Here is a 27118-nt window from a genome sequence, read left to right as displayed (position 1 = left end):
ATAATTGTAACTTAGATGTTTTGTTTTTCTTATGTGGCTGAAATGGGCTTCTATAATAGCTTAATGTCAAATTATTTTTTAAATTATCAGATCATTGTTTGGTCATAAATAGTGTAATTTTATAAATAGGCTACATGTCACAAATCCCAATAAAATGTGAGAGTTTGCCCCAACCAAACATTACATGCATGTAATGCTATTATGTGTCTTTATTTAATATGTGCGTTATTTAACTTATTTTATTGTACAGATATGAGCTACAATTACGGTGGCTGAGAGAGCTCAACGCGCTGCAAATAGAAAAAAACGCCAGCAAATTAAGAAAACAACTTTGTCAATTTGACAACACACAGGCTGCAAATACCCACAACACAACCAAAAAAAGAGAAAGACGCTGCAAATTAAATTCTTTATTATTATTTTACTTTAATTTGATATATGTTATATACATTTACAACTTGTTTTGTCTTTGTGTAAATGGAACCTTTGATGGAATAATAGTTCCCCCTGCTGGACCTGTTATACCATACTGGATTTTATTTTGAGCATTCAATTTTAAATTAAACCATACTAAATCCAAAACCAGAATCCAAATCTCAGAACAGGGCAGAGGTGGGTAGTAACGAGTTACATTTACTTCGTTATATTTACTTGAGTACATTTTTTGGGTAACTAATACTTTTAGAGTATATTTTAAAATGGGTACTTTTACTCTTACTCAAGTATATTTTTAGAGAAAAAACGGTACTTTTACTTCCTTACTGTGGGCGACTCTCCTCTCGTTACTTAATGCAATACAAGTTAAAAATGCTTCAGTTTATTCCAAACGCGCCGTCTACTTTTCTCTGGGCAATGAACGATGCCCATTCGCGAATGATTCATTCTTTTGAGTCGATTCTGTTTAAAGGCTTTATCAAACCAGTTGGCAAACCAGTGAATCGGTTCGAGAATCAGTTTGAATGATTCGTTCAGTTCCCTGCCGCACGCGCTGAGTCTCTGAAGCGGTTCTCACTCAGATAACAGAGAGTTTAAGAACATCAAGAGCGCTGAAGACGTGGCTTTGGATCTACAGTCAGTTGAAAGCAAATCTGCAAAGGCTTGTTTGCTAGAGCTATATGAAGATCTTTTATTATATGAACACCGCGTGTGCTGTCTACTGTTCCACAGGTATAGGCCACGATACCACTATGACATTACCAGTTTGTTGTACATGTACCTTACATTAAATACATTGTATAATTTTTACATTAAATAAGCTGTCACAGAGTATGAAATGAACACCCGCGGAACCCGCGTTAGCTCTGCGCAGCGGCGCGCGGCCTGTTCTAGACACAATTAATATTCATATTTTTACTATATTTACGCTTGCAAAAATACAGGCTACATTTGTTTACATTTTGAAGAACAGAAGATCCGTCAATATGCATTTGTTTCGTTATGTTCAGAGCAGTCATGTGAGGCGTTTTCAGAGATTCCAATGTCAGAGGTTATAGGATAATACATAATTAATTTACTTTAAAATATAATTTAATTCAGTGATGCAAATCAGAATTTTCATCAGCTGTTACTCCAGTTTTCAGATTCATATGATCCTTCAGAAATCATTATAATATATCGATTTATTACCAGTGTTGGAAACAGTTTTGCTGCTTAATATTTTGTGGAACCTGTGACATTTTGTTCAGTATTCTTTGATGAATAGAAAGCTAAAAAGAGCAGCACTGATAATAAATCAACATGATTTCTGAAGGATTATGTGACTCTGAAGACTGGAGTAACAGCTGATGAAAATTCTGATTTGCATCACTGAAATAAATTACATTAAAATATATATATATATATTTTTTTTTTTTGAACGGCAGTGCGTGTGTGTGTGTGTGTGTGTGTGTGTGTATACACATACACATTACATAAATGTAATCTACGTATATATCTAAATAAAAATAGACTATATTCAGTACCTATATGATCCAAAGTAACTAGTAACTAACTACTTGAGTAGTTTTTTTATCCGATACTTTTTTACTCTTACTCAAGTAACTATTCAGACTATTACTTTTACTTTTACTTGAGTAAATATTTCTAGAAGTACTTTTACTTTTACTTGAGTACAGTTTTTGGGTACTCTACCCACCTCTGGAACAGGGAGATTAAAGTTTCTAAGAGCAGCCAACATAAAATAGCTGTCATTTGCCTTTAAATAATATTAAAGAAATGCAAATGTAACAGAACATATACCAAGGAAAAGAGCCAGGGGTTCAAGGATGGCCAAACAATACATAGCAATTACAAATCAGAAGAGAAAGAGTGAAGAAAAAAGTAAACAAATAAATAAAGGAGATAAATAAATGAGAAAAAAATAAGACAAATAAAATAGATAAATAGATCACATACCAACTAACATACTCTTCCCTCAAAACATAAATGATCAAATACAAATTATACAAAAACACCAAAAGTGAGCATATTTAAAGTTTTAATTGCCTTTTTGTTATAGGAGGTAGATAAAGATTTAATATAAATTTTAATATCTTCTTGAAAGTAAGAACATTTCAGGGTAGCTTTCATAACCTTGCATTTGTGGATAAAATAGTTTGCAAGCAAAATAATTAAATAGCAGAGAAAGTAAATATTTCTATATTCCTTCTCAAAAGTGAAGATTCCAAACAAAACATCCTTAAAGAAAAGCTCAAAGTCATTGTGTATGAAATTTACAATGAACTGGCAAATGTCTTGCCAAAGTTTTTTTACAGGAACACGATGCCAAAAAAGATGCAAGACAGTCTCTGGTTGCGAGTCACAAAAAGTACAGTTCACATCTATGCTTAAATTGAATTTTGACAAAATAGGATTTAACAGGATAGTACTGATGAATAAGCTTAAAAGAAATCTCTTTAACCTTATTTACCAATAAATACTTGTTAGGAAGCATCCAAACCTTTTTCCTCAAAATATTTTCCACTGATCTATTCCATTTTGAAACAGCTTGAGGAATGGAAGCAAAATCATTAAGAAAAAGAAAGCCAATATTTCTGTTATTTTTCAAAGTAGATTTAAAACATATCCCAACTATGTAAGTGTCAACTGGGTCTGGAAGAGGCATTTACAATGTTATAGCACTGTTATAGCCCTTAAATAACATCATTACACCATTCGGAAGAGCACTAAACACAGTGGAAAATTATAGTGAGAAAGAAATTCTTGATAAGTAAACAAGCAACCATGCTGATGAAATAACTGATTAGTTCTCAAAAAAGAGCAGGTGTCAGTTATTAGATATCTGGGAATGTGGATGGATTCTAAACTGAATTTTAGAACTCATATCCAGAAAATGGTTGAGAAATGCAAAAAAGCAATCAATTTAATGAGGTGTTTGGCAGGAGTTGAATGGGGAGCATGTCGACAGTCTCTTAAAAGAATATACTGTGCACTGATAAGAGCAGTTTTTGATTATGGTAGTATGGTGTATAGTTCTGCATCTAAATCAGAACTTTCAAAGGTTGAGGCAATTCAATCACAAGCACTTAGAATATGTTCAATAAGATCATCTCCAATTACAGTACAAGTAGAAATGGGAGAAATGCCTCTTGAATTTAGAAGGCTCAAGTTAAAGATGAGATTCTGGATTAATATAAAAGGTCACTCAGATAGTCATCCAATTAAGAAAGTTCGGAATACGAGTATTAAAATTTATCAAGCTTTGGATGGACTGCCAATGAGGAGGCACAAAATATGGGATTAAGTGACATCAAAATAGCCCCTTCTGTGGCAACTTCAGCAACTCCCCCTTGGCTTTTCCCAATGCCAGTTTTACGTTTTACAAAGAAAAACATAAGAAGGAAAGAAGTATATTAACACATATCAGTGCAGCTATATATTGAACAAACATACTATAGCACAGTAAAAATATACACGGATGGCTCTAAAGATCCTGAATCCGGATTCACAGCTGCAGCAGTTTACAGTATATACCCCAATTCAAAGTCAAAATTTCAAAAAGAATTTCAGATCATATATCTGTTTTTACTACAGAGATTATAGCAATATTCCTAGCTCTTCAGTGGATAGAAGAAGTACAACCAGTAAGATCAGTAATTTGCACAGACTCCCTTTCAGTTTTAAATAGCTTGTTAAGTGGAAATGCAACAGCAAGACAAGATATGATATTTGAAGTGATGCAGAGTTTATTTAGAACAAGTAAATCCGGACTAATAGTAAACTTCATGTGGGTACCATCACACATGGGTGAGGCAGACCATCTGGCCAAACACAAATTGACATTAAAACAGAAGTAAAAGGGTTAATCGCAAATGAAATAAGAAAGAAATGGCAGAAGGAGTGGGATAGTGGAACAAAAGGTAGACACTTATATCACATTCAAGAGAAAGTAGGTCTATAAAGAATAACGTATGGCAAAAGAAAAGATGACGCTTTAATGTCAAGGATGCGTGTTGGACAGTGTTTGTTAAATCAGTGCCTGAATGGGGAAAGTGTGATAAATGTGGTCAGGCTGAATCAATAGAACACGTTCTTATAGTGTGTGATGCATATGAAAGAGAAAGATTTATACTAATTCAAGTGTTAAGATCCTTGGGAATAAATCATTTGTCACCTCAGGTTATGTTAGGAAATCAAGAATATTAAATGAATTAATTATTTTCTTAAAAGAGACAAGATTGATAAATTGATAAATTGAATTTAAGAGATTGTAGTATTATTTAGTAATTTTTTATTTTATTTTCTCTCTCTCTTCTTCCTAAACATTATGCGCTCCACACTCCTATCCAGTAGGTGGCAGGAATGCACCATTTTAGTTGGTCTGCCAACCGCCATTAATACCTGAAGAAGAAGAAGACGTCGGCGGAAATGCCCGCCTTAAACATGGCGGCGCCCGTAATGCGCGTGCGGTAGTTGTTTCACAGAGTGTCAAAGATCAACCACTTCACAAAGTCCTCGCGTACAATATGGACAGGCGAGCGTTCACCGCCTCCCTTGTGGTAATGCACATTTTATGTCTGTTGCACGGGCTAAAAGCAAAAGCGTTGGCATCCTTGCTCCATGCATAGGCAATAAATACAGTATAATGTAATATAGTAAGACTGTTTTCATGCTAATGTGTCAGTGTACACTCAATCTGAGCCTTTCTTGTTTCAGTTATCTCACACTAACGTTAGTCCTTCTGAAATCAATTTTGTTCATTGTTATAACGACGGAGATGTCTGATATTGAAGTAATGACAAAATAAAAGTCTTCATAAAAAAAGCCTGCTGTGATCAGCAAATAAACAACACCCACATCTAGTTTATTATTATATTATTGTTATTATTGTTGTTGTTGTTATGTAGTTTTATTGTTTTGCATCGTTAAAGAAATAAAAAATATATTAAATATATATATATATATATATATATATATATATATATATATATATAAATATATTATTTCCCCTTGTTTCTCAAATATGAATTAGTTAATCAATTCTAATAATAATCATTTTTATTTATGATTTCTCTCGCAGTTGTTTTGTCTCATTTAGCAATAATAATAATAATTATTTTTTCTACTTTTATCATTTTTAGAAAAAATACACTTCATCCCAATTATGAATTTGTTGGCGCTTCATAATAATAATAATAATAATACAATCAGTAGTGCTTCATGTAATTGTTCTGCACCAAAACTTTTTTCTTTCTTTTTTTTCTTTTGAGTAAAAATAATTCAGTCACAGAGTTTTCACTCTCAGAATCAGAATCAGAATGAGCTTTATTGGCCAGGTATGTTTACACATACAAGAAATTTGTTATAGTGACAGAAGCTCCACAGTGCAACAGAAAGACCGCAACAGGACACAGATAATAAAAGAATAATACAAATATCCAAATAGGCAATGCACAAAACAGCAAAAACACAATATATAATATAGACAACTATGTATGTACAGGTCTGATGTGTGCAAATTTGAAATGAGCATTGGAGCATCTCTAGCATTGGATTGGAAAAAGGTTTTGTTTGCAGATCCATATGTACAGTATTGCATATTGTTAGTCAGAAATGCTCTAAAAACACAGTGGGTGAAAAATGGGGCAATCATAATGAATAATGAATTAGATAAAAAGTGGTATTCTATATCTCCGCTTCATGTTTTAGTAGCATATTTAAGCAGAACATAAAAGCTGACTCTTCTTCTCCTTAAAGCTCTTTAAAGAGTCATTTATGGTAAATTGTGGCATTACTATGTGGTAAAAACAATATATGAGACTACAGTGATTAATTGCATTGCACCAGAATTAAAGCATCTTATGGTATTATACTGTACTGAATCTGATATATAATGATGTATTAAAATTGTATCATTGCTCTTTGTCCCTTAGGCAGGCGGTTGTGCGGGAATGTGTGTAGATCTCACTCTCTTCCCTCTGGACACCATAAAGACAAGGTTGCAGAGCCAGCAGGGCTTCTACAAGGCGGGAGGTTTCAGAGGGATCTATGCAGGGGTCCCATCAGCTGCTATAGGCTCCTTTCCCAATGGTAAGTTTATTATCTAATTGTAAATGTGAAAAATGGCTGCTTAATGTTTAAAAGTTTATTTTAAACGCTTTAGAGGATTATTATAACTGCATGCTGCAAAGACTTCTGATTATGATAAATAGCATATTTAATCCAGAATTGCTGGAATCACTAGCTCTCAGAATATGCCTACAAATGCAGATGCACATTTTAGAAAGTGCATGCTATTTTAATAATTTGCCTCCAATAAAGTGTTTCTTCTTGGTTCCAGCTGCTGCATTCTTTGTCACCTATGAAAGCACCAAGTCTTTATTCACAGGCTACAGTGCTACAAACCTGGCCCCCTTCACTCACATGCTGGCCGCATCACTAGGAGAAATTGTAGGTGTCCTGTTCTTCTTCTTCTATCTTTCCTGTTGTTATGTCCTTTGTATTTATCATCATTTATTTATTTACCCATTGCAACCCGACTGAACAGTATTTCTGTTTCATAGACAAATATGCATAATGCCTAGAATGTGTTTTTTGTTGGCTGTTTTTTGCTCTGGGTTAGGAGCCGGGCCACAGACGACCCTGTATTTTCCCACCAGCTGGCCAAATAGGATCTTATTGTTGTCTATTGACATAGCTGTTTTTATTTATAGAGAGGAACCTTGCAGTTTTGTCAAGGGAGATTTTGGAGCTGTAAAGAGCACCTTAATTTCCTTTTCTAGTGAAACTGTGTATGCTGAAAGCAATGCAGTTCAGCTCATGTCACAAAAATGATCCAACACAGAAGCAAAAAATTTGCTGTTTTATGTTTCCTTACTGGACACTCCACCTTAAAATGTACTGCATTTAAAAAAACATGCACTACGATTCAAAAGTTTGGAAAGACTTTGACTTTTTTTGTTTGTTTTGTTTTTGAATGAATTTAATACTTTTGTTCCTCAAGGATAGATTTAATTAATTAAAAATGGCAGTAAAGACATTTATTTGTTGTGTCTCAGGGCCGCCTACTTCTAGATCCAGTTTGCTTTATTCTTTCAGGACAGTAGTGCGTGAAATAGCCTTTATTCCTCAAAAGAACATGAGACTTTCATAAGAGGGTGTCTATTTATTTTTTTTAAAAAAGAAAGTGTACAATGACTCACGATTTTTTAAAGAAACTTTAAAAAAAAAAAAAAATTCAGCAAACATACATTAAATTGATGGTGTTCTATTGAACATTCTATTCATCCTGAATCTTGAAAAAAAAACATTATTAATAAGAAATGTGTCTTGAGCACCAAATCAGCATATTAGAATGATTTATAAAAGATCATGTCACACTGAAAACAAGAAATTCAGGTTAGCCTATTTCACAGGATTTACTGTATTTTTGATCCAAAAAATAAGAAATCTTAACAACCACAAACAATTGAACGTTAGTGTACATACGTTTATTCATAAAATAAAAGTTTCTTTCAAAACAATGAAATTGTCAAAAAGATAAGAAGTGCGCTTTTATGGATTTTTTTTTTTTTTTAGAGAATTTACATGCTTTAAAAAAATTAAAATGTCTTTTGAAATCAGTTTGGAATGTGCACTCATTAGATTTCAGTCCTCTCAGCTCTGTTATACTTTATCATATTTAAATCTAAATCTACGCAGATTTTCCTCGACCTCATTAGAGGTGAAATTCCACACAAGGGCCGACTAATATATCACCATTCAATTCGTCTCCATATGCAGCTGTAGTTTCCAATTTCAAGTGACAGTATATAACAATAAATGTTGTAATTGGGTCGATCATTTCAGTTTCTTCTTGGCCTCCTTCCGTAATTCTCGACTGTGGAAGATGTGCCCTGACGGGAAGTCATGTCAACGCCTCTGGAACAGCAACGGCTATGGCTAATTAAGCCGATGCAGGAGAGGCAGACTCTGCCACAGTGGATGCATGTATGTTTAATTGTGGCGGTGTCATCTGGGATTCTATTTGCTCTCTTGTCTCTCTTTTCCTCCGCTAAGGTCCGGATCTGTTCTTCCCCCAACCTAAGCTGTATTTGAAGGACACTGCGCCACCATTTGCTTTCAGCTGCAGTGTCTTCCCAATTCTCTGAATTGATGTTCAGAGCTTTCATATCACGCTTGCAGACATCTTTATAACGCAGCTGGGGGCGGCCAACAGATCTCTTGCCAGAGGCTAGTTCGCCATACAGGATGTCCTTTGGGATACGGCCATCTTCCATTCGGCGGGCGTACATGGCCGAGCCAGCGCATCCTGCATTGCCTAAGTAGCGTGTACATGGTGGGGAGACCAGCACGTACAAGGACCCAGGTGTTAGGTACTTTGTCTCTCCACTTTAGGATTCGGCGAAGGCAGCACAAGTGAAAGCTGTTCAGCCTTTGTTCTTGATTGATGTATGTTGTCCATGTTTTGCTGCCATACAGTAGATTGCTGACAATGCAGGCATTATACACTGCCATTTTGGTAGAAGTTGACAGCTTACTATTCGCTATTTGGCTGGGGACTGCCCAGCTTAGGCGGGCGGTAGCTGTCTAATGAGAGCCGTCGGAAGCAACCCCTGTCACTAAGCTCTACGCCAATTGAGCTGTAGCTTATAACCGGTAAACTGCTGCTTCCCGTGTTGTTTCGACGCCATAAGGCGAAGCTGGAGTGACCTCTCCAGAGCGCAAGCCAGGGCAGGGTAATATAAAGAGAACAAGCTGTTGCCCATGCAGCAGGTTCTCCCTCTCCACACTGTTGATGAGCCTAAGGGAATGGCAGAAGCCGGTTATTACCAATTAGAATAACGACTGTTATTCCATCTACTTCTTAATAGTGAAGAAGACACTCTGGGTGAAAAGTGGCTTTTTGCTTGGAAAATTATAGAGCATCTACCATTACATGTTAATCACAGACATTGAACAATAAGTCAAGTGAAAAAAGCAGCTTTCACCAATACCCAAAGATACAGTCAAACCAAAAATTATTCAGACACCAGATAATTATTTGTAATAATATATATATTATTACAAAATGGGGAGTGTTTTGGGGAGTGTGACGAGCGTCCCGAGACCACATCAGCATTGCCCTGGAAATTCACGAGAAGCACCTGCTCACAGCTCATCACCGGCTGATCGGCCACACCTGCGGCTCGTCAGCCTGCTTGCACTTAGGCCCCGTCCACACGAAGACGCGTTTCGCTGTATACGCATACATTTTTTACCGTATAGGCATTTCGTCCACACGAATCCGGCGTTTTCGAAGAGTGAAACCGATCATTTTTGAAACCGGGTCCCAGGGTGGATAAATTTGAAAACGCCGTTTTCACGTTTTCGTGTGGACGGCGAATCCGTATATTTTCTGAAACGAAGACGTCATCAGCCCACGTCTCACCCCTAATCAGACACCGCTACGTCACATAACAGCGACAACAACAACAACAATGTCAGACTACGTGCCTGTGTTCGTGCTGCAGAACCCACTGAGCTCATTAACTTTATTAAAGCAAAATCTTCTGCTTTGTGTGTTAGTTTGTATTCAGCGCGCAAGGTTTACGCACATGGTCCAAGTCTTCTTCTCTGTTTTTTTGTGTATCTCTGTGGCAGAACTACAGCGCCACATATTGGTCTGGCATGTGTACTACATCGTTTTCAGTAGGTTTCAGTGATTCCGTGTGTACGCAGATATTTCCTCCGTGTTTATTTCCTCCGTGTTTACGGAATTTGAGGCAAAAAAAAAGATCGGATAGGGAGAAATCTGGCTTCGTGTGGACGTAGCCTTAAGCGGCGTACTCACAGAGGAAAGCTGAGAAGCCTCTCCATGAGACAGCAAACTAACCCTCTCTATCCTATTCCCGATCAGCACAGCCACGAGCCCCGCACGGATTCACCCACACCAGGACACGATCGAGAGCACCGCCACAAGCAAGAACGCCACCACCGCCCATGTATTCACTTATTTGTAAATAAAATCCACCCTCCGGGGCCTTAACCTGAGCTCTCCTTGTCGCGTGTTCCTTCCACCCTGCCACAATATATATATATATATATATATATATTTTTTTTTTACTAGTGGGAGCAGGACATTATAGTTCATTCATGTAAGTGAGGATGGCAAAATAAAGTAAACTGACATATTATACCCAATAATTCTTCAAACATTGGACTACTAAATTACACTTTGATCTGACCATGTTTTGCTTAAGCGTTTTTTCTTTAATTGCTAATGCGACCTTTTTTACACCACAAAGTGAACAAAAGTAAACATTGCTTGGCTAACCTAAATTGGTATTATCTAATTGTGTGCTTTAATTTAACAGCTGACAGCTATTCAACCTAATTCATTACATACCTTTCTATCAAAGTTATCTGACATTATCAAGGTGAATTTGTTCTGAAACTGTTTAACTCTGAGTTCTTGTCATATTTTATCACCATTTTCTAAACTATAGCGAATAAACTGTGCTAATGTGAGAAATGTTGAAGGTGTCTGAATAAATTGAGGTTTGACTGTATGTGAATATGAGGTGAAGTTGAAGTCAGGACTGTTGATAACCCTTTGCCTGGTGCAGCAGGATTTGCACACTTCAAAAGGAGGATTTTAACAGCAGAGCCCCAGCTGAATCCCAGTGTGTTGTGGGTACACGTTGCCCCGTTCAAATCCTGTAATCCTGGAGCTTAACCACAAAAGTCTTCCCCTCAGGCCGTCTGGAGCAGAAGACAAAGTCATCTTACTTACATAACTCCTGCCATTATACAACTTCTCACTAATAGGTTTTCTAACTGGAGATGATTTGACTTGTTAGTTTAAAATTTGGATTTGGAGTGTTCTGGCCCAATCTTGCATCAGTCAATTTTGTTTCTTGTTTGTGCAATAATCACTTTGAGTATTTCCTATTACTTTGTACGTTTCCCCATTACTTTTCCAGAATCTTTGCCGCTGCTGTACTGTCATAGTTATCTAGTTGACCCTTTAAGGTTAACACTAGCACACTAATCAAACGCAATGTGGATCCAGGACTTTAAGCTCAGGGATTCAGCCTTTGTAGCATCAAATATGCCTTGTAACAGCCTCCCATCTGCAACCAGAAAGATTTTAATTGTCTGGAAACTTTATCCTCACTTTATACACTTTCACCAGTCTCCCTTAAGTCCAGCTTGTCTCTTCAACTATATAAAAAAACTATATAAAAGGTTTCTATATGTAAGAAATATGGCTGATGAGTTATTGAAAGTGTTCAGCAGAGGCGTCTTTACAAATAGCATTGCTGTAAGTTTAACAGCTTCAAAAACAGCAATGTTAAATTTCATGTAGCTTTTCAGTTGCAATTTTATCAAAAATGTTAATTGTGAGGCAGTGCTGACAACAAGTTTCTCTGCGGGTTTGTTTCTGTTTGTGGGAAAAACATGGGAATTGTTTGTCATTTTTGTGGTTTGTCATATTTGTTGGCTTGATCAGTGTTTCTGTGGGTTTTGGTTCATTTGCTGTTGAAGGCTATAAGGACCTTTGAAATAATTGAAATCTTTTCACAAATAAGGCCTGTTAACCGCATTATGCTTCCTTAAAGGAACATGCCACTATTTTTGAAAATAGGCTAATTTTCCATCTCCCCAAGAGTTAAACAGTAGAGTTTTACCGTTTTCAAATTCACCGTTAGCATCTCACTCAAAAATGACCAACGAGTTTGATGATATTACGCAATGATATTACGCAGTGCCTGAAAGTAGTCCCCAGCTAGGTAACTAGTTATGATATAGCTGGGGACTATTTTCAGGTGCTGCGTAATATCATTGCGCCTGCTGCACCCATGGTACGGCAGCAAAGTTCCTTGATTATTACGCCGGAATGAGAGTATTGTTCCTAGCCATATCGGCCAAGAAAATCACAACTTTTCAGTTTCCGTCAGTCTTAGTACACGATGTAACTACAGACGAGTCAAGTTTTAAATAGGAAAAATATCAAAACTCTTTGGTCATTTTTGAGCGAGATGCTAACGGTCTAATCAGATTCAATGATCTATACTAAGCTGCAGCTAAAAGTGCTACCGCCAGACCCGGAGATCGGCTGAATGGATTTGAAAACGGTAAAACTCTACTGTTTAACTATTGGGGAGTTGGAAAATTTGCCTATTTTCAAAAATAGTGGCATGTTCCTTTAAGGAAGCATAATGCGGTTAAATGGCCTGGAGCTACCTCATAGCTGTGCATTTACTGAAAAATAATTGCACACCTTAGAACATTTGTCAACCAATCAGAATAATCTATTCAGCAGCCTTGTGTTGTAATATTTTGTAATAATAGCAATAGTGATTTCTGTCACTTCCTTCTCAATATCAATGTATGTGTGTATTCGTGCTAGATAAAGAATGCACTGGCTGATGGTATCTGTCAGGACCAGAGCAGGCTGTTATCTAGCCATTATGTCAGATTTATCTTCATTCACATTTGCCCAACACGCTCTCCAAAAGCTCATTTGTCAAGCTGAAGGAGCACTTTTCGTACATTTATAAACCTTGTCTCTCCTTATGGCTGTTGGGTGAAAACAGCATGTAGCATGACTTAGAAGAGGCCGACTGGCAACCTGTTAAGCTTGGCACAGCAAATAATCCATGCATCGCCCACGAGAATACGATTGCCTTTGATTTATTGTTCAAATCAAGCCTGAGCATTGTACTGTGGCTCATTTTCAGCCTTTTCACACCCCCTCTTGTTCTCACTTGGCAGATCTCTGAAATATAAAAAAAATAGGCAATTGAAGTGTTGGGTTAAACATGTTATTTCTGCTCATGCATTGGTATTATTAAAGGACGAGATGGGGGACGTGTCATGAACACATTGGTCTGTGCAGATAGGTTTTGGAAAGGCAGCGCTCCATAAGGACCCGAGAGGCCGCTGTTGTTGTTTTTTTAAAGGACCTGTATGATGATCTGTGGAAGATTGTTCCAGGTCCCTGTAGTAATCCCAACTTCCTGAGACTCTGCTGGGAGGCGCGTGTTCTGAGTTCACGGACCGTTTGGAATGTTCTAGCTGTTTCTCTTGATGTCTGGAGTGAGTCACAGCTGTGAGAGCGACCTTAGAATGTACAAGTAGTTTATTATATGCTAATAGAAGTGTACTGGGATTCAAAAAGTGGTTTCAGGTTTGTGGGTAAAAAGGCAAGCGTTGAAAAATACTATAAAATTATGATGTTATAAGTTTTTAACTCACATTTGCATTCAAAAAGTTGGGGTCTTTGTTTTTATTCATTTAATTTTTTTTTAAATAACATTATCAACTTACCAAAGCTGCATTTATTTAATCAAAATACAGTAAAAACTGTATATTAACTAATTTTGTTGCTTGAGAAAAAAAAAACCTATTATTTTCAGTATTGAAATCGGTTTCATTTAGCTTAATAGTGAAAAAAAAAATTTCAGGATACTTCAAAGTTCAAAAGAACAGGATTTATTCGAAATAAAGAATATTTTTGTACATTATAAACTTCCAAGTGTATTTAATAATTTCAAGTTAAGGGCCAAGTTAATGTATAATAATAAAAAAAAACTGACCCTAAACTTTTGAATGGTAGTTGTGTATATATAATTTAAATCCTAAAATTATTCAAATTAATTATTAATGCCTTACAAAATGCATTCTTTCATTTATGGACTATTAGTTTTGTTTTCATGGACTTCTGATTGGTTATCTTCAGTCACATGTTTTCTTTTCAACTTTCCCACCACTTTTTAGTTGTCATCCATCTAACTAGCTCAGGTGTTAATCATTATGTTATTCATTTGGTTTGTACTTAAGTTTTATTTATTTATTTAGTCATTTAGCAGACGCTTTTATCCAAAGCGACTTACAAATGAGGACATAAGAAGCAATCAAAACCAACAAAAGAGCAACAACGTGCAAGTGCTATTACAAGTCTTGGTTAGCCTAACGCAGTACAGATAATTATTATTATTATTGTTATTTTTTAATAAAAAGACATAAATAAAATACAATTAGAATAGAGAGTGCTAGAGTTAGAGGGTCAAGTAAAGATGGAACAGATGAGTTTTTAGCCGTTTCTTGAAGATGGCAAAGGATTCGGCTGCTCGGATCGAGTTGGGCAGGTCATTCCACCAGATGGGAACAGTTAATGAAAAAGTCCTTGAAAGTGTTTTTCTGTGTCTTTGGGATGGTACAATAATTCGTTGTTCACTTGAAGAACGCAAGCTTCTAGAGGGCACATAGGTCTGAAGTAAAGAATTTAGGTAAAGGGGTGCAGAGTTAGTTCCTGTCTGCACACTCTTGAGTTGTCTGGTATTGCTTGTTTGATTTTTATCATCATCTTTGTCTTCATCTTTGACGACAAGTGACAATTCTAAAGTGTTATTTCATTTTAACCACAGTTATAATAAATTTACATCAATTCTCGGTTACACCTTGAAGCGTGTAAGGGAATTTAAGGCATGAAATAACACATAAAATAGCATGGAGATATTGTGTTTAACTCTGCAGCCTGGCATAACCATGAATAGTTACGAGTGATGTGTCATTATAATATAATTTTAACTATAGTTAATAAAAAGATATGACTTTACAATGCATAATATATCATAATTGTGTTACTTGTAGGCTATGCACAGAAACAACTGATTATATGGTGTTAAGTATAATTAGTAGGTATGTTTTACAGTGATTTTTTTTTTTTTAAATATATTAAACTTAGAATAAATGTTAATAAATAATAGTAGTGAAACTAAATATGAATTGTGTTTGCATGTCTTCGGTGTGCATCATTCAGTCCCTCTGTGTTGTACAGAACAGCAAGAGGAAAGACAAACAGCTCTGAACTGATTCACCTGGTGCTAAAATAAGCAGTGTGCCTCGCTTTAATTGCCCCCGCTTCTTCATCGACTTTCCTGTCGTGGTGAGTGCTGGCCTCTGGTCGACATGGAAATGAGTTTAGTCCTCAGGGTTCCCGCGCTTCAGCAGCACAGGGCGGGAAGAGCAGAGGCAACGACTAATTAACCGCCTCCAAATGACTACCAGATAAAGATAAATGTATCGCACAATAAACAGTATAACCATTCGACCTTAGTTAGTAAACTAATTAGTAAAACTGCCTTAAAGTCATTACCTCGATAATCGCGTGACTGGTCACATACAGGTACGTTCTTAAACACGGCGAAACTCTTCCACTTATTTGATGAAATGTAGTTTTCCTCCTCACTGCTCTCTGTAAATTACCCAGTAATACACAATGCCGGTAACTGATTTGATATAATCTCTCACCAGTCCTCCATCAACTCCCCTGCGAGATGATATGAAATTGCTGCGGCGCGCACTCACGCACGCCAATTCAATTACTGCAAAAATTACTTGTCATATCCACTTCCCTCTCTATTTACTACCATAATTTTGATCCTTTTGAGAATTACACGAGGAGACGCGATGTTTAGTGTTTCATAAATGTTAACCCAGCAAAAAGAGAATGTAATGAGCTTAGTAAAATGGACCCTGTCAGTTTGCCTTACAGACTGATGGTTGCTGTTGTTCCCCCGTTTGACCGCTGGATGGCACTCTTGCTACACACCTTTGCCTTTAAATAGAAACCTTCCCTACTGACCTTCCTTTTCTCAACTTAAATACAGATTCCCTCAGCTGGTTTTTCCACATTTGTGTCACGCCGGCCGTACCATAGTCTTGCATGCTGTTCGGTAAGCTAAGTGGCCATTCATTCTGTAACTGCAGTGTGCAAGAAGATGCCAGAGCTATACAGAGTGCAAACTACTGTAGCTTGTTCACACACACCGTGCCTATAGGCTGTCAGCTGGTCTCTCAGCAGACCCGAGCTCTCTCGTTGTAGCACCCCACGCCCGCTCTGTCATTTAGAAGAGATTACATCTAGCACCACAGATCCAGTGTGAGCCTGGGGGTCTTGTGGGGGGCCCCGGTGAACTCCCTGTGGTTGCGGAGATTGCTTTCTATCCTCGGTTCGCGCTGGTATTTCCGCCCCCCATCATGGAGAGGATCAGAAGTAATGCACCACAAGTGTAGTTTTGGAGGGGGAATGTGGCCGTGAAGAATGAACTTGAATAATGCCACACTTTGGCTATCGATGTTTAGTAGTAGAATTATACAGGAGACTATATTTCAGCTGTTGTGCATATGTGTGACTTATTGATTTGTCGGCATTTTGTTCGTCATTTGTGAGTTTTTAATGTTAATACTGCAAGAGATGGCAAACTGTTGTATAAACGCAATATCACGCTCGTAGCCGTGAGATATGGCTGTATATCGGCACGCTATGATTAAAATGAACATCTTAATAATGACTGTGTTTATGTACAGTTAAATGTTGTTGTGTTAATGGTCAGATGTTGTAATGTATTCTAATAATACAAGAGTATTATTTGCCAGATAATTACTTTGACATTTTCAGAAATCATATTCTTAATCACATTTTTTCTGCTTTGTTGGTATATCTTTTTTCAGTAAAAATAACATAAAATGAATTTTACAATATGTAATTTAATTTTCTATTCGTGTTATTTTTTTATTATTGATTTTAAGAAGCATTTGACGTTATATACACTACACAATATTTTATACACTACACAAGTACTTTTACTCAACTTTTTAAAATGCATTTTTAAAACAAAATTTAAAGTAATTTTATATATTACTTAAGTTTTTATCTATTATATTGAAATGTGTAAATCCAAGGTTTTGGTTTTGGAAATTTTACCAAATGTATTTTGTCCCGATCAGTGTTGGGCTAGTTACCCAAAGAATGTAATATATTACTCATTACTAGTTACTCCTTTCAAAAGTAATATTGTTACTTTACTTATTACTTTCTGGCAGAGGTGTAAATGCTTGAGTAATTTTACTTGATTACTTTAAGTATTATTTCGGGGGATTTTTACTTTATTCAATTACAGTTTAAACTGACTACTTGTACTTTTACCTGATTACATTTCTGAAGAAAAAACAGTACTTTTTACTCCTTACAATTTTATTTCAACTTAAAAAGTACATTACATTTTTATTTTATCTATGCACTTTAAATATGGTAAACGTAAGCTCAAAAGTGCATACTTGACGTGAGAACCAATGAGCATTGTTTTCATGCATCAAGCACACAGTTCTACTTCAGTTATGACTGTCATCAGGTAAATATCTGGGTTCAAAAGTTCACCATCAAATCTGAGGAAGCATGTTGAGGTAGCAAAGTTGTGTTTTCCTCCACAAAAGTTTATTCATTATTCTTTCAGTTTTGATAGAGCCATTAGCGGTGTAATATATTGGCTGAATGCACAAGATTGTGTGCAAATAAAATCAGTGATGAAAATGTAAATATAATTAATATTTTTCTGGGAATTTTTTTATTATCAAATGTTACAGTTTTCCACTTTGCCACAGTCCATTTTAAATAAGCCTTGGCCCAGAGAAAACGCCTGCGCTTCTGGATCATGTTTAGATATGGCTTCTTTTTTGACCTATAGAGTTTTAGCCGGCAACGGCGAATGGCACGGTGGATTGTGTTCACCGACAATGTTTTCTGGCAGTATTCCTGAGCCCATGTTGTGATTTCCATTACAGTAGCATTCCTGTATGTGATGCAGTGCCGTCTAAGATCTATGAAGATCACGGGCATCCAGTATGGTTTTCCGGCCTTGACCCTTACGCACAGAGATTGTTCCAGATTCTCTGAATCTTTGGATGATATTATGCACTGTAGATGATGATAACTTCAAACTCTTTGCAATTTTTCTCTGAGAAACTCCTTTCTGATATTGCTCCACTATTTTTCGCCGCAGCATTGGGGGAATTGGTGATCCTCTTGCCATCTTGACTTCTGAGAGACACTGCCACTCTGAGAGGCTTTTTTTATACCCAATCATGTTGCCAATTGGCCTAATAAGTTGCAAATTGGTCCTCCAGCTGTTCCTTATATGTATATTTAACTTTTCCGGCCTCTTATTGCTACCTGTCCCAACTTTTTTGGAATGTGTAGCTCTCATGAAATCCAAAATGAGCCAATATTTGGCATGACATTTCAAAATTTCTCACTTTCAACATTTGATATATCTATATTCTATTGTGAATAAAATATACGTTTATGAGATTTGTAAATTATTGCATTCCTTTTTTATTCGTAATTTGTACAGTGTCCCAACTTTTTTGGAATTGGGTTTGTGTGTATATATATATATATATATATATATATATATATACATATATACATATATACATGAGATGGCATGAGGGTGGAAAGGATGGAGTTTCCTTTTAATCCCTTTCCCTGTAATTTTGTGTGTGTGTGTTCCGCTGTGCTGAATTGTAATTGTTATTGCTGCACTAGATATTTTGTGTATTTTTTTAGTGTTTGACCTGTGCCATTGCATTTTGTTCCGTTTTCTCCTTTTAACCAAACTTCTGTATGTCTGTCAGAAAAAAAAAAAAAGTACTTCTACTTTTTTAATACTTGCGTACAATTTAAAGTAGTACTTTTTACTTTTACTCAAGTATGTTTTTGGCCAGATATTTGTACTTTTAATTGAGTAAAATTTTAGTATCTTTAGTATCTTTACTTTGACTTTTTGAGTATTTTTTACACCTCTGCTTTCTGGCAACAGTAATTAGTTACTCTACTAGTTACATTACTTTTTCTTCACGCCCCACAGAAGTTGTAACTGTGTATCTTCCACATAAAATTCTTCCAGAATGTTATTAATAACATATTTCTTCCTCATCATTTGACCAAAATCCACATTGGATCGCAGTCAGAACTTATTACAAACACTCAATAATGATTGATAGTGACATTCAAGCAGAAGAGTTGTATTAATCTCATTAACTGTCATGTGTAGCTTGAAGTAATTTTTCCGTTACCCATATATACGATTATATTTTATGTATTTTATCAAATCGCATAAGTTTGTTAGAAACTGTTTAATTATAGTAATATAATGTACCATATGCTGATCAGAGGGATGTGGGTGGGATGTAATGCCAGAGTAAAGTAAAGCCACAATTTACACAACACTGTTCAGATCATCTTTTTTCCTGACAAAAGCAATATAATGCAATATTTCTATCTGCTGAATGTAAGCTTTTCCATATTCCAAGCTTGCCTGCTGCACTGGGGACATCACATGCATGTGTGAGTCGTGAAAATTATGAAAATAAATCTAGGAATTATTTGATTGTTAGATTTTAAATCAGCGGGGTTGAGGCATCAAAAGTAAGTGAAGTGACATACTGCCAAGTATGGTGACCCATACTCGGAATTCGTGCTCTGCATTTAACCCATCCAACATGCACACACACAGCAGTGAACACACACACACACACCGTGAACACACACCCGGAGCAGTGGGCAGCCATTTATGCTGCATTGCCCGGGGAGCAGTTGGGGGTTCGGTGCCTTGCTCAAGGGCACCTCAGTCGTGGTATTGAGGGTGGAGAGAGCGCTGGACATTCACTCCCCCCACCTAAAATCCCTGCCGGCCGGAGACTCGAACCCGCAACCTTTGGATTACGAGTCCGACTCTCTAACCATTAGGCCACGACTTCCCCAACTAAGTAACTAAGCTGTTTTATGGATTGTAACTGTAATATTATTACTGAAATCTTATTAGTAATTAGTTACGCTACTTGTTACTGCAAAAAGTAATATTATTAAATGACTAGTAATTAGTTACTGCCCAACACTGGTCCCGATCCGCTTTTAGATTTTTTTTTTTTTTGATTTGGTGTAAATATTAATCTGCTATTAACAACTATAAATTTGTTATTTTATTTCCTATTTTCAAACAGCCCTTTCATGTACTTGAGTATTTCTCTTTGATTGTGTGAACAGTACCATTTGACACATTGATGAGTGTTCTCTTCCTCTTATACAGGTCGCCTGTCTGATCCGTGTCCCGACTGAAGTAGTAAAGCAGAGGACACAGGCCAATCCCTCTCTCAATACCTATCGGGTGCTGCTGAATACACTACAAGAAGAGGTACTGTCTGTGTTTTCCGTCAGCTGGACTTACAGTGCACTTGAGCTGTCATGTTACAGAGAGATGCACGGGTGGATTGATTGATAAGTCATTTTGTAAAGCAACCAGATGAAAATATAATGTCTTTTTGTTTGCTTAGAGATGACAACCCTTTCTGATTTCTCATTGCAGGGTTTCAGAGGCTTGTACAGAGGTTATGGCAGTACAGTACTTAGGGAGGTAGGGTGGCTTTCCTGTACACATCAAGTACTGGTACTCTGTTATTCACATAATTATACAAATGCTTTGATATTGACATTTGATTTGAGTACCTCTTAAATAGGTTTCTTTTTTGTGAAAAAAGTAAAAATTTTTTTACATGAACATATTCAATGTTTTAATTTTATTAAGTATGTCTAGTATTCATGTAACTATTACACACTTGTTTAAGACTTACGCTCAGACCAAACGCTTACTTAGAGCAACATTACACATGAGCAGAACGAAAGAGGATTTCAGATATTTTTTAAAGGTTGTAAAACAAATGAGAATGGGGGAAAAAAAGCAAAAAAAATGGTCAAATATGTTCATGTAGGAAAACAACTGAAAAATGGCTTTCGGTGTGCTTTCCGCTTATTCACATGACACAGCAGTAGCTGAGGTTGCTGAACAAAAGTAGTCTTTTGTTTGAATTGTTTGTAGGTAAATATCCTCTTCATCCAGTGCTGTTTGTTCTCTGTGATCTTAAGCATCTCAATACTGTCTGCTAAAGATAAATCAGTGAAAGAACGGTCCAAACAAAAGCAAATTGACTGTTTTGCAAACCCGTTTGGCCAGTTCACTGAAAAGAATGTAAAGTAAAAAAAAAACTCCTTATTATAAATTCAAAAAATGATAATTGAATCCCCCTCATGTCATTTCTAACCTCAGTCTCAGTGTTTTGTTTTTTTGTCCATACAATGAAAGTCTAAGGTGTTCAGTGTTATTTTGAACCTAACTGACTTTCATTATTATGGTTAAAAACTGTTGTCTTCAAAATGTATTTTGTGTGTGTGTGTGTTCAGCAGTGAGTAAATTACATAATTTTTATTTTTGGGACCCTTCAAGCAAGAAGTTGCCCCTTTTCAGTTCTGAATTTCCGATTGCTCATTCAAGTATCTTTTTTGAATTAACAATTTATGTAGCTAATGAAACTAATTAGCAATGGAACAAGCAGCAGACAGAGCAAACACAAGGTGAAACACACCATAGCCCTCCCACACAAGAGAAGATGCCTTTTTAAATAGACCTCTCATTCTCACCCTTTGATTAATCATCTGCTTCCTCGCGCACCTGCATCGCATGATAATGCGTATTGAGTTATTGGCAAAGCTCATTTTTTTCATTTGTTTTCCAAATGTATTTTCTCCTCCTTCATGTCACATACTGACAGAAGACAAAGATAAAGGAAGTGAAATCTTCGAAATCAAAGAAATCTTCTTGTCTGCATGAAGGTGACACTCATTTTTTCATGAGGTGATATTGTCTCTCACTGCGGGGCCATCCTGTACTTATTTTCCGCCTCACTTAACAAACGTTGTTCACGCAAACTCCATCTGGACATAAAGAAAAGAGAACAACAAGCTTTTTCTGATTTCTCCAAGGGCTTCTGAATAAATGAATACATTTTGGATGAGAGCGGGCTGCTGAGGCTGAATACTAAGGGCCAGATAAAATAGAGGTGCTGAGAGGTGCCCCGCTTCTTCCTTGGGATTGGCTTTGACGTGTGCCAGGAAGCTAATTCATTTTCTTGGCCCGCTATCTTATCCCGCACCGCAACCCTGTCAGGGTAAGTTTGTTTACTCTGGATGCCGAGTCCTCCATCCACAAGGATTTAATTGGGGTCTTCTCCATTATGCAGATTCATTAAAGAACCCTGGACAAGAGGTTGTGATGAGATACAGCCCACCGATACGCGCTAGTTGATTACGAGCAGAGAGACAGGATGGCAAGCAGTTAAATGACAAACTAAAAGGCTGGTGTGAAAAGGAATTCTATGATACATGATGTCAATATAAATTAATATTCAAGGGTAAATCACAACAGTTTACCGTCAGTGTTTTTGAAAGAATTGAATTATTACAATTTAAACTAAATGTGTTCTATTAATGATTTCAAATTTAATTTGTTCCTTTGGTGGCAAAGCTGAATTTTTAGCAGCCATTACTCCAGTCTTCAGTTTCACAAGAGCCTTCAGAATCTTGTGATATATGTAAAAGTCTTCACTATCACTCTCGATCAATTTAATACACCCTTGCTGAACAAAAGTATATATTTTTTTTAATCATACTGACCAAAAATGTTTGAATGGTTGTGTAGTTTTGCTATTATCATATTATTCTTGTCTCTAATTTTGTGTTTTCAAACGATTATGGCTATCAAAAAAAAAATGATCATAACATTGGTTTAGACGACTCGTACAGTATTTTACAAGTCTTCTGAAGTCATTCAGTCACTTCATGTGGAGAACAAGCCACAATTCACTTTTATATTTCACTGAACAAACAGTTTCACTATAAATATCTGACCTATTGTTGCTCTATGTTCAATGTTCAATTCATGAATGAGTCACTCTTTTGTGGCAACTCTTTTAAAATGACTTCTGAATGATTTGTTTACAAACCAGACTGATTCTTGAGTTCTGCCTCAGTAAAACGGTTAATGGGAGAAGATTTTCAGTGAAAAATGACTTTAGTTTGTTTCTGCTCCTCGCACAAAGCTACCACCTGACTCCAAAAGACTTGGAATATAAACACAAGACTATGGCTGTATCTTATACTGTGTTTCTTGGTTTCAGCCACTAGAGGGCATAACAGGTTTAGGGCAAATCTGATCAGCGTGGAAGCTGAAAAGATCACAGCACTCAGATTTCATCAAACATCACAACTTTAATCAACTTTATGAAAGCTGAATGGAATATAACTGTTTCCTCTGGCTTACTCTTTTGTAACCTACGCTTATATCTCTTTGCCTTTTTGCTGCAATGTATAGTATTAAAAATTTATATGGATTTTGTAAGTGTTGTTTCTGTCATGTTGACAGAGAGATCTGATCATATCGCTTTCTCATGACACTCACCTGAGAGGGAGTGTGCGATTGAAAGAGGCAGACAGACAAGAGTGCTGTTGGAGATACATTGGTTGCCGTCTAACAGAGCTCGTTGTATATCAGCACAGATGTGAGAGCGGAGGGAAGGGGAGGAGAGGAGAACTGGCAACCCTGTAAGAATGTAGTTATGAAACACCTACGCCTTGAGCTGCGCTCCTGTCAACTTCTGCATTAGTTGTTGCCAAGATGTCCAAAAATGTATTTCCCTCAGCATTTCCTCAGATTCAAACACTGTTAGAAACTTCTGGCATCATTTACGCACCCTCATGTTATTCCAAACCTCATTTTTTTACCATTCTGTAATATTGAAGTATATACGTGAAGTATATTAAATGAATTAACCACAATTGTTTTTGTGATTTCAAAAGAGCTTTGTTTTGTTTTTAATAAAACGGTATTTGAGAAAATAAAGTATTAAAATAATATTCATATTTATGAATTGAAATAATTTGAATTATCCTGCAGCCACCTGGTTGAGAAGCACTGACATAAAATAGAAGATTCTGTAACAATACTAGCTGAGGTTACAGTGTTTTGAATACATTTAGTGAAATGCATTTACCTGTATATTGTTATGAGTTTTGAGTGAGTTTTGCATCATTCTTCTTTATTGCGTTGTGTCAGTGTTTGACAGAATGCTGAAAGTGTTTCTTACCAAATGAATTCAGATTCTTCACAGTGTCTTTCCTCTCTTTCTCGTTCCACACTTCCTCTGATCTCTAGTTGACACTGAAGGGAAACCGCTCCAGAGGTCTTGGACCTGCCCGAGATCAATTTGTCTGACTTCCCCCTCTGTTTATGTTGCTGTTGTTCATTGGTCACAGTGGACTGTGTGGCTAACAGGTGGAAGTGTGTATGTTTGACCTGCAGTGCAGTGTGGATTTGTTTCCCTCTTCTCCTAACACAAGCACAGAGAAGATAAGAGGCAGGGGTATGCGGTTTTCTTTATGCTTGTCGGGTGGATTCATTCTACAATCAATTTCCTGTCAATTTCCCACAGTACTTTGGTCTCCCATTTAAATTCTTTCAATGTTTCCAATCATTTACAGATTGAGAACGTTATTTTGACCCTTTCAACAAAGTCCTTTTAAACAAGGGCTGTAAAATATTCAACCCGGAATTTATGTTGCAGGTCACTAGAGCATTTTCTGTGACTTTGGCATATGGGAAGATTCAGGTTATAAATACACTACTGTTCAAGTTGTTTTGTTTTTGAAAGAAATTAATACTTTTACTCAACCAAGGATGAATTAATGTAATTACAAGTGACAAGACATTTGCACTGTAACAAATAAATGTTCTCTTAACTTTCGGTTCATCAAAGCATCCTGAATAATATCAGTTTCTGCAAAATATTAAGCATCATGACTGTTTTCAACATTGATAATAATAATAAGAAATGTTTAATGAGCACCAAACCAGCATATTAAAATAATGTGATACTAAAAACTGCAGTAAGTCATCTTTGCCATCACAGGAATAAATCACATTTATATATTAAAATAGAAAATATTTATTTTAAATTTTAAATGTACTTTTTTCACATTACTGTTTTTATTGTCTTTATGATAAAATAAATGCAGCCTGAGCAAAAGAAGGAGCATACGACATTTATCTTAAAACTTACCGACCTTAAACTTTTTTATGGTAGTATATGTTCATGCTTGATATAGTTTTAACCAGTATTTGGTGAAAAATTAAGTTTAATTGCTTTAGACAAATCTAGCAATACTGCAGTGGTTTTCTGAGGATTCAACTTTATTTGTCAGGGCTGGATTTAATATAACTTCAATCAGATGTTTTCAGAGCGCAGCCATCCATTTCTTTAGCCCTGCCTCATTACCCTGTGATCTTTTTTATTGTCTTTATTTTATCTGATTAGAAGGCCTTAAACATGCTTGCCATGCACATTCCTGATGTGTGATGTGAATGTGTGAGTATATACATATATGTATTTGCATTGATCCACACCAGTTTGTATTTATTGTCTCTCAGCTGGATGGCTGGCAGAGTTTGTGTTTATTTGAACTGTGGCATGTATGAGTGAATGATTTACATCACACGTGTGAAGGCACGGAGACTTCATTTCTATCCTCCACCTGAGCACATCATGCCTCCAGCTGAAATGTGAGAGTTTTGAAGAATGTGGTGTGGTGTCAGGATAAAGGTGCTGTTCCCATACTGGCATGGAGGCTTGCATGTCAACCGTGACGCGGCAGACCAGCTGTTGCCGAGGCTGTTGGTGAGAAAAAAAGATTCAGCTCCCTCCAAACCTCAAACTAAACTGCTAATCCGGCTCCCACTGGGGCAATGAGCCTCATATTCCATGTCTACGCCACTGACGGCACTCGCACCCGTTTAACTGACTGGTGCTTGCCAGGTTGCGTGCCATTTCAGCTATGAGAATGAAGTGAGGATGCCTTTTAAAATTCCATTCAGTTGCAGAATTTGAATTGAGGTAGTGTGTGCAATTAGAAATTGATTTGAAATATGAGAAATTAGAATTAAAATAACAAAAAGACACTTCTAAATAATTAGTTTACCCTTTAAATTTATCCAGAAAATAGTACTTCCTGAAACATTAGGTAATATTATTTTATTACTATTATTAAAAACTTCAGTAAATTAAACGATGATAAATTAATACAGTTTTTGAAATGCCACCAATAATGTACCATTTGCCATTAAGTTTGTTTCACTGTTTTTAATGAATTCTCTGGATGCTCTGATTTACGCAAACTTCTTCACAATGGAGCCAAACATAATGAGTAAAAACTTTTTCTTTTTTTTTATCAGAATCAGAATTAGCTTTATTCGCCAAGTGTGTGCAAACACGCAGAATTTGTTGTTGTTTTTAAGAAGCTCTTGGTATATACATGCAAACATACATACATATACATACATACATACATACTTATATATACATACATACATACATACTTATATATACATACATATACATACATACATACTTATATATACATATCTGACATGAGAACAGAAACATTTAAATATACAAATTTATAGTTAACTGAAAACAATTTTGGACGTGGTGCTGTTTGTCAGACTTAAAAGGGCTTTGATTACTGTATTCATGATCTTAACATGATTGAACTTTTATTAAAATTTATATATAAATAAGAAAAATGGCAAAATTAGTAAAAAAAAAAGAATTATTTAACAAATTTTGTTTGGTAAATGGGTAAAATTTGACAAGGTTCCACTAGTTGCTTTAACTTACATTAACCATGAACTATACATTTATTACAGTATTTATTAATCTTTGTTCACATTAGTTAGTGATATAAATGTTCCGCTCAGCTCCATTAAATAATAATAACAGATACAGCTTTGGGTATTTATAATGTAAATGCTGAAATTAAAACAGATTAATATATGCTATACAAATAATTTTAATTGATAGTTTAACTAATGTTAAAAAATTAATTATTTTGTTAAGTGACACCATGTTTTGATACAGAATTGCGAGCTCCATTCTGATTGGTTGGCTTTACGCAACTTAACGTGAA

General features: G+C 36.1%; 1 protein-coding gene across 2 annotated transcripts in view; it reads left to right on the top strand.

The window, feature by feature from the left end:
* The first annotated feature begins 1010 nt into the window (after positions 1-1010).
* Positions 1011-27118, top strand: part of LOC306856787 (mitochondrial S-adenosylmethionine carrier protein-like) — a 58014-nt gene continuing 31906 nt past the window's right edge. Inside the window, exons 1-5 of one of the 2 annotated variants that reach the window (XM_079396257.1) lie at positions 1011-1167; positions 6372-6528; positions 6779-6888; positions 20358-20462; positions 20634-20681. In XM_079396257.1, coding sequence (XP_079252383.1) covers positions 6390-6528; positions 6779-6888; positions 20358-20462; positions 20634-20681 — 402 coding nt within the window. In that variant the 5' untranslated portion in view covers positions 1011-1167; positions 6372-6389. Of the gene's footprint in view, positions 1168-4847; positions 4998-6371; positions 6529-6778; positions 6889-20357; positions 20463-20633; positions 20682-27118 lie in introns of those variants that run through there. The other variant, XM_079396256.1, reaches the window with a different exon arrangement.

The sequence above is a fragment of the Barbus barbus genome, assembly GCF_936440315.1.
Source record: "Barbus barbus genome assembly, chromosome: 37".
Taxonomy (NCBI): domain Eukaryota; kingdom Metazoa; phylum Chordata; class Actinopteri; order Cypriniformes; family Cyprinidae; genus Barbus; species Barbus barbus.
This window is presented reverse-complemented; position numbering and strand designations above follow the sequence as displayed.